The 8920-nt window shown below is 47.1% G+C and overlaps 1 protein-coding gene across 2 annotated transcripts in view; it reads right to left on the reverse strand.

Annotated features, from left to right (window-relative positions):
- Positions 1-8920, reverse strand: part of Hdac6 (histone deacetylase 6) — a 22127-nt gene that overhangs the window by 2622 nt on the left and 10585 nt on the right. For both annotated transcript variants that reach the window (XM_031337039.1, XM_031337118.1), the window contains exons 11-23: positions 7574-7700; positions 7415-7480; positions 7262-7321; positions 7095-7184; positions 5848-5954; positions 5691-5758; positions 5315-5483; positions 5099-5227; positions 4628-4796; positions 4267-4400; positions 3701-3769; positions 3399-3591; positions 1724-1873 (exon numbers count right to left, since the gene is read on the reverse strand). In XM_031337039.1, coding sequence (XP_031192899.1) covers positions 1724-1873; positions 3399-3591; positions 3701-3769; positions 4267-4400; positions 4628-4796; positions 5099-5227; positions 5315-5483; positions 5691-5758; positions 5848-5954; positions 7095-7184; positions 7262-7321; positions 7415-7480; positions 7574-7700 — 1531 coding nt within the window. The remainder of the gene's footprint in view (positions 1-1723; positions 1874-3398; positions 3592-3700; positions 3770-4266; positions 4401-4627; positions 4797-5098; positions 5228-5314; positions 5484-5690; positions 5759-5847; positions 5955-7094; positions 7185-7261; positions 7322-7414; positions 7481-7573; positions 7701-8920) is intronic.

Consider the following 8920-nt stretch of genomic DNA (forward strand, 5'->3'; position numbering starts at 1 on the left):
AAAAAATGATGATACAGATCAGAGTATTAATAAAGGATAGCTCATGTTTATTGTTTGCTATGAGACTTTAAATCCTTTATGCATGTTAACCCAGTCCTCACAATGACAGGTGTTCAATATGTATAGATCTGTCTTCCATGCCCAAGAATCCCTGGCCTCACAGCATAGAAAGTATAGATCTGACCCATACCAAAGCTCAGGGCAGATCCCAAAAGGCCCTGTTGTGATCTGGGATAGAAACAACTAGTATTCTCTCTGTGCGATCCCCTAACTTGAATTTCTTCATAATTGCTAGAAACCTGTTTCTATTCATTTTCCACTGAAGGAGACCAAGGCTCAGTCAGAGCAGGGAGATGACTTGTCTGAGGTCAAGACCGTTGAGGAAGCAGTGCTAGTATTTGAACCTGGGCTGACAAAATAGTCCATGTTGTTGCTAGCATCGCCATGGAACTGATCCTAGACCCTTGGTACATGCCACACAAGTTCTGCCACCAAACGACTGGTTCTTTACACTGCTTTTTTGTTTGTTTGTTTGTTTTGTTTTTTTTTGTTTTGGTTTTTTCGAGACAGGGTTTCTCTGTGTAGCCCCAGCTGTCCTGGAACTCACTCTGTAGACCAGGCTGACCTCCAAGTCAGAGATCCGCCTGTCTCTGCCTCCGAAGTACTGGGTCTTCACACAAGTTGATGTTTTTAACCACTACCCTTAGCCTTCTATAAGAAGTCCTGGGCAAACTGTAAGTAGGATTTCTTATAAGCCAGTTAGTTTCTCTGTGATTTACTGTCCTTGTCTATGAAAACAGCACCCAAGCTTGCTGAGGGTTAAGTTCATGTCTGAAAGATGTAACAGTAGGAAGATAGGGCATCTTTACAGTGCGCACTGTATGACAGGGCATCTTTACATGCCAGGAATGCCTCCATGATTAGCTAGCATCATCTGTAGGATCAGGAAACCCATGCTTAAGGGGAGGGGTACCTGTCACTTACAAAAGGTCAGTGAATTTACTTTGTCAAACACGTTAGGAGCAATTCAGATGATGGTGGAAACCAGACTCAGTTCTGCCATTATTAAATGTGTGATCTCAGGCTAGTTACTGTTCCTCAACTCCCTGATTTGCTTTGATGTTTTTGAAACAGGGTTTCATGTAGCCTAGGCTGGCCTCAAACTTGATATGTAGCTGAGGATGACCCTGATCCTCCTGCCTCCTCCTCTTCCTCCCAAGTGCTGGGATTATAGGTGTGTGTCATTGCACCCGTCTAGCTGATCTTGAGAGGAAAATGAGTTAGACTTTACCTCACAATGCTGTTTTGTCAAGAAAACTTGTAAGACAGAGTCCAGAGAAGCCTACTTTGCATGTAGTGAGTGCTCAGCAAAGTTTCTACTACCGCTACTATCCTTATTAAAATCTCATTTGGAGCCCGGTGGTGGTGGTGGCACACACCTTTAATCTCAGCACTTAGGAGGCAGAGGCAGGTGGATTTCTGAGTTCGAGGCCAGTCTGGTCTACACAGAGTAAGTTCCAGGACAGCCAGGGCTACACAGAGAAACCCTGTCTCGAAAAACCAAACCAACCAACCAACCAAACAAACAAACAAACAAAAAACTCATTTGGGACAACCATCCCGGGTAGATCTGTATTCAAAGATTTTAGAAACTGTCCTAAGTGATATAGCCAACTCTCCCAAACTGCCCTCCCACCAGAGGAAGGGACATGAAAAGAGTTACCTCTAGAACAAGAATAATACGGCCACCAGCAAGGCCCATCAGCAGGTGGGTAAGGTGGGCATAACCCTCAGGTGTCACTTGGCAGCCCCCAAGCGGGTCCCCTTGTGCAGCATCAAAGCCAGCTGAAATCAGCACCAGTTCTGGGTTAAACTGCAGTAAGGAGAAAAGAGAAGATGCCCTGAGGCTTGGGGAGGCAATAAGTGATGGGAGCATGGGCAAACAAAGGCATCAGAATGCAAGTCAAAACCCAGAGGAGGTGAGACCTGAGATCTAAAAAAGCAGGAACAGAAGACAGGGACATGAGGAGAAACAGACATGGCAGGCCTGGAAAGAGACAAGAGTATACCTGCCAGAAACTCAAGACACTAGGGGAGAGAGAGGCTGGAGAGATGGCTCAGGCGTTAAGAGCACTGGCTGCTCTTCCACAGGACAAGGATTCAATTCCCAGCACCTACATGGCAGCTCACAACTGTCTTACTCCAGTCCCAGGGATCAGATGCCCTTTTATGGCTTCCATAGGCAGGAAGCAAACATGTGGTACACATATATATGTAGGTAAAACATGCATACATATTACATAAATAAAGGTTAAAAAAATCTCTTGGGAGACACTATAAATTGACAGAAGAAGGCATGATATAGAGTCATGAGATAGATGTGACTCACAGAAAGAAAGAGACATGGAGAATCAGAAGGCAGGAGATAGTGACAAGAGAAACAGAGAGACAGAGACATAACCTCTCTCTCACATACAAGGGTCAAATATGGAACACACATTCACATGACACAGGCCTTTATACACACGGACTATAGACAAATAAAAGTGTCGTACACCTCCACTCCCACCAGACAGTTTCACATAATACATAGCCACCCCCGCACAAGCACAACAATGCATATAGCATCACCACAGTTACAATGGTTACAGATACACGGTTCATGCCCACAGGAGGAAATCACTCGCACGAAGTTACACACACACATAAAGGGTAGTCTCTGCTGCCTGTGTATAGCCACATGTGTACAGATGCAAAAGCATAGCCCTACGTTCAGGCTTGTAGAGTTGTGTCCTCCCTACATTATCAGTCACACACATGCCATTGGCCCTGTCCTCAGCTCACACACAGCCAGGCCACCCCCGAGTCAAAGCAGCCAGAGAGACTCATATATAGACACGTGGAGCCAGTTAGATGGATATGGGTGATGATGTCACTACAATCTTCCACATTCAGAGAGTCTTTCTTAGGCTATCACAAGACATCAATATTCAGTGACACTATCACACCTAGAAAAGAGATGACAGCCACTAAGAAACATTACACACATGTATCCACAATGTATCTAATCTCATGCTTCTCTTCCACACAGCTCCCCAACAGCATCTCTTAGGGATACCCTTGCAGCCATGCACTCAGGATAGCAGACAGATTCAGAAGGCACACACATGCATATATACACATAGCCAAGACAGTTGTTCACATATAAAATGTCACAGAGATAGGCCATTCACAAGCAGTCATATGTGCATGGGCAGACAGATCCATAAGGCCATCACCACCATCCCTGTCCCAATAGCCATCATAGGATTAGTCACCTGGTAGTCAAAACAGACATGTCAAGGAGGGAGATGTGTGCTGATTCTTATACCAATGTCCTATAATGACCCGAATCTTACCTCATAGGCGATGGGAAGTATCAGACGATGCCACGCGGCCAGGTAATCGGCATCGCCCATGCGGGGCCCATTCCAGGGTACATTGACAGTGAAGCCTGTACCTGCAGCTCGGCCTACTTGGCTACTGGCACCCTCATCCCCCATGGGGAAGAAAGTACCACGGTCATACCGGTGCAGGGACACATATAATACACTGCCAGGGAGAGGGTGGGATGAGAAAGGTGCCAAAGCAGGTTAGGGGCTATGAACATCCCTTCAGCATCCTCCCACACCATACTCTTGCCCACAGTCCCACCACTCACCTGGAGTCATCCTCAAATATGTGCTGAGTTCCATTACCATGATGAATATCCCAATCCACAATTAGGATCCTGGGGAGGGAGATAGCTTTATTTAGCAGCGTGGGACATTTAAACCTAGGAGTGGGCCACTGCTAGCTAGACTTCTAGGGTCTTCAGAAGCATTTGTTGCTGGGTATAATGATATAAAGAAAGCACTGCTATTATTATAAGAGGGAAGGTCCAACCCTGGCTTCCTGAACCTGTGGGCCTGAACACATAATTAAGTTTAGGGACTCTTGTAGTACTAGGAGCCCAGGCATGTGTTCTGTTGGGATAACCTGTTGGGATCAGGAATGCTGGTGTGATACCCTGGATCCTAGTTTACTAAGCATCTAGATGCCATGATTGGGTGGCACTTGACACACCTTCTTGGGTTTTTTGTAGTCAAGTGCTGTCCAGTGGACCCTCGCTTGTTTCTATGTAAGCTCCCAGGGGTGACCATAGGTCTGCCAAGTAAGACTGAATGGGGAGAGTAGCCAGGTCCCTGTAGAGATTAGGTTTTGGGGTCTCTGAGGGGCGGGCCTTACCGCAGGGCACGTCCAGCAATGACCTGGGCATGGCGAGCAGCCACAGCTACGGAATTGAAAAAGCAGAAGCCACAAGCAGCATCCGGCTCAGCGTGGTGTCCTGGAGGGCGCACTATTGCAATGCCATTCAAAACCTGTAGAGAAGAGCAGGGAGACTATCTCTGGCCCTCACTCTTGGCACTCCCAGTCTTCCCTTTCTCCTGTCTACCAGCCACTAGGTCATCCACTCTGCAGTTCCCCTCCCAACAGACTCTCCTACTGCCTCTGGCCTCCTACGTAGGAGCAGGTAGTGCCTCTCTTTCTATGTTCCCAGGACCTCACTTCTTCAGCTAAACTGCACTGGCACACAGAGAAGACGCACCTCTCCTGAAAGCACAGCTTCCACCAGGCGGCAGGCAGCGCCAGTGGCAAGCTGTGCGCAGGCAAAGGTGCTGGGGCAGATGTAGATGGAGTCAAAGTTGGCACCTTCACGGTGCAGGTCCCGGGTTTTCATCTTTTCTGTGGCCCGGAGACGCTCCACGTACTCAGCACTGGAGACACAAAGGAACAAGAGTCACTAGCTTGTCCTCACACAAGAACTTGAACCTCGCTGGGCAGTGGTGGTACACGCCTTTAATCCCAGCACTTGGGAGGCAGAGGCAAGTGGATTTCTGAGTTCGAGGCCAGCCTGGTCTACAGAGTGAGTTCCAGGACAGCCAGGGCTATACAGAGAAACTCTGTCTTGGGGGGGAAAAAAAGAACTTGAACCCATCTAGGTGGGAGAGCCCTAGGCCCTACTCCTAGAACTTCCCTATAGTCCTACAGCTACCCTACCCCTAGCGTGGGGTCTGACCTGTGACAGGTAAGGAGCTCAGCATCCAGGACAGGTCGTGCAGGTAGGATGAGACAGCGTGCTGCAAGGCCCACCTCCTCCAGGTGACACATGATTCGTAAGATGCGCTGAGGTGTCTCAGGGTGATGACTAGCAGAGGGGGAAAGCAGAGCTAAGGGTTTAGTGACTGAGGAGAGTGACCCAAACACCACTTATCCCAGCCCTCTGAGCACATACTTGTCCCATAGGTTGCAGTGACTCATCATTCTTTCATCATAGACCAGCCCAGTGCGGTTCTGGAGCAGTGGCCATGTGTCCATTGGCAGTGCAGCGGCCTCCCAGTGGCCTTCCTCCTCTTCCTCTTCTAGCATGTCTTCTTCCACTTCACCTTCCTCATGGGACTCAACTATAAAGAGGGGACTCAGATCACCCTACTTCCTGAAACTAGATTCCCGTTACACTCTGAGACAAAATGTGGCCCGGACATAAAGCCTAAAATCCACACAGCCCTTCCCACCAAGGCATCGCGGGAAAGCAAGAGAAGATCTGGAAGAGAATATCCTCCAATAGCTCATTCCTTGTCTAATGCTGATCACACCCATCCCCCACCTACCTGATCTCTCAAGAACCTCCCACAAGGGTTCAAGGGCTTCTAGAGTGCAGGAGATGGAAGTCTGGGCACTGGAATGGAGAAAGCAGAAACGTGACTAAACTGCCCCTCCCAGCCAGCAGGAAGGGCTCTCCTTTCCCCCTGCTCTCCCCAGGCTCACCTTGCACAAGGTGCAACAGGGGACTCCAACATGGGGCAAGGGTCTCCAAGAAGGGTATGGAGTGAAGCACTGACACCCTTAGCCAGGGCATGGAGGTTATAGCCACCCTGGGGAAGGAGTTGTTGGGGGAGGCAAGCAGAGGGGCAGATATTACCAGGGAAAATACTGAGAATAGTAACAATATTTGGGTACATACTATGTCAAGCAACAAGAAATTTAGAGAATGACTTCATTGAATTCACTGTAAACTAATGGAAAGTGATTACCATTAGCATGTTGCCTACTCTATATAAGGGAAGCAGAGGCACAAAGAGTTTAAGAAGTGGTAAGGCTGAGCCAAGAACAACAGTTTTAAAAATAAATCCCAGGCTGCAGAGATGGCTCAGTGGTTAAGAGCACTGACTGCTCTTCCAGAGGTCCTGAGTTCAATTCCCAGCAAGCACATGGTGGCTAATGACCATTTGTACTGGAATCTGATGCCCTCTTCTGGTGTTTCTGAAGATAGCTGCAGTGTACTCAGAAATAAATAAATTCTAAAAAAGATCCCATTAAATTGTTTAATAAGATTTACTTTTTTTTTTTTTTTTTTTTTTTTTTTTTTGGTTTTTCAAGACAGGGTTTCTCTGTGTAGCCCTGGCTGTCCTGGAAGTTACTCTGTAGACCAGGCTGTCCTGGAACTCAGAAATCCGCCTGCCTCTGCCTCCCAAGTGCTGGGATTAAAGGCATGTGCCACCACCGCCCGGCCAAGATTTACTTTCGTGAAGCTTTTACTTCCATGTAATATGTATGTATGTATGTATGTATGTATATATGTATGTATGGGCATCATGTATGAGCCTGTGGGATCTCCTGGAACTGGAGTCTGTAAGCCACCATGCTAGGAATAAAACCCAGGTCCTTTGTAAGAGTAGCAAGTGCTTGAAACAAGTGCCATCTCTTTAGCCCCAAGGAACTCCTGATATACATGAAAGCTCTTGTTTTCAGCGGTCCCGAGAATAGAACCCCTTGCAATACATTAGCTAAGTATTCTACCTTTTAACTCCATCCCCAAGGCCCAAAAGCCCTTGAGATGGATCAGTTCAATCCCTCAAAAGTATCTACATAGTCAGAGGGGAGAACCAACCCCCACATGTTGTTTTCTGACCACATGCATAGTATGCACACACATACACACACAGAACAGATAAACAAATACAAAAATCCTAACTCCTTTAGGACCTGGCACTAGATAAAGGTGAGTTACTAACCTCCAGAGACAGAATCAACTTGCCTCCTGCCAAACCCATGAGCAAATGGGTTAGGTGGGCAAATCCTGCTGGAGTAGCAGACATCTCTCCCTAAGGGAACATAAGGGTGACATGAAGCTCAGTGTACTCCTCTTGGTCTACCTAACACCCCAGAGAACCTCCCCTACCTTGGGGTCCCCATGGAGGGCATCAAATCCAGCGGCCACCAGGACCAGTTGAGGCTGAAACTGAGGAAAGAGACATACTATGTGTGAACACCTGCCTTCATGGATCATCCCATAGTGTCACCCCTCACCCCAAATATCCCAGATCTGCAAGACCTCAAAGGCAATTGGCAGCAGGATGTGCAGGAAAGCAGCAATGTAGTCAGCATCCCGCATCCCCACCTGCAGACACAGAAGCACCATGCAATAGTCAGTCACCATTCTTGAGCCTGTGGGAAGGTGGGCTAGGCTCACTTTACGTGGGCAGACACTGACCTGGTTCCAAGGTACATTGACGGTATATCCTTGGCCTTGGCCAAAACCTATACTGGACCAGTTAGAGGCTTTAAGGTGGGGCCAGAACCGACCATGCTCATACCGGTGGATGGAGAAGTAGAGGACACTAGAGGCAGAGAAAAGAACTGTTGAGGGATTGACTAGCATATGTTAACCCAACCTCTAGCACAGAAAAAGAACTGAAGAGTCAAATGTATGGCTCTCAAGCTACAGCTACAGCTACAGGGGTTGGCTCAACAAGTTGCTTTTACTCAATTCATTCTCTCATAAGTTTTTCTTTTTTTAAAGGAATCATTCATTTTATTTTATGTATATGAGTACACTGTAGCTGTCTTCAGACACAGCAGAAGAGGCCATCTGATCCCATTACAGATGGTTGTGAGCCACCATGTGGTTGCTGGGAATTGAACTCAGGTCCTCTGGAAGAGCAGTCAGTGCTCTTAACCATTGAGCCATCTCTCCAGCCCCATCTCATACATTTTTCTAATTCTCAACCTGTACTCATAATTTTTCCATTAATGTACCCTTCCATTCATTCACCAACTTCCTTGTTTTCCCATCCATTAATTCTCCCATTTTTCTTACATTTTCATTGATCTCCCACCAGAACCCTTCTGTCAGTGTCTACCCCATTTTAGACTTCAGTCTAAGGTCTCAAGAGCTACGGACTCTACCCCAGGACCCCCATGGGCAATGCTGACCTTGTATAAAACTCTAGGTCATGTCTTCTTCTTTTTTGTTTGTTTTGTTTGTTTGTTTGTTTGTTTTTTGAGATAGAGTTTTTCTGTGTAGCCATGTAGCCTTGGCTGTCCTGGAACTCACTCTGTAGCCCAGACTGGCCTCGAACTCAAAAATCCACCTGCCTCTGCCTCCCAAGTGCTGGGATTAAAGGCATGTGCCACCATCGCCTGGCTAGGTCATGTCTTTTTACTGTCCCTTCCCCCAAGTGTTATCCCAGGGTAATGACAATATTGGCTACTGGGAGTCCACAAGGGTCATGGGGGAACTTAAATGCAGAAGCCAGCGAGGGCTATAAAAAGTCTCAAGCCCATGATGGGAAACTTAGTGATTCCACTGAAAGAAGTGGAAAGATGCAGAGGCTAGGAATGAAGAAAGATGGGACTTGGTTTTGTATATGGTACTAGAGTAAAGGATGCTATTTAAGGTTGCTATAACTCAGTGATGTCAGCCCTTTTTCCTTAATACTTCACAATGCCACCTCTACTACTTTTATTTCATAGGTGATGTGTGTTGGTCCTTCTCACTGCTGTGGGTATTTTCTCGCCTATGAAATAAAAGGTAAAGGGTGAACCTGTTCTATCAGTT

The sequence above is a fragment of the Mastomys coucha genome, chromosome X, assembly GCF_008632895.1.
Source record: "Mastomys coucha isolate ucsf_1 chromosome X, UCSF_Mcou_1, whole genome shotgun sequence".
Taxonomy (NCBI): domain Eukaryota; kingdom Metazoa; phylum Chordata; class Mammalia; order Rodentia; family Muridae; genus Mastomys; species Mastomys coucha.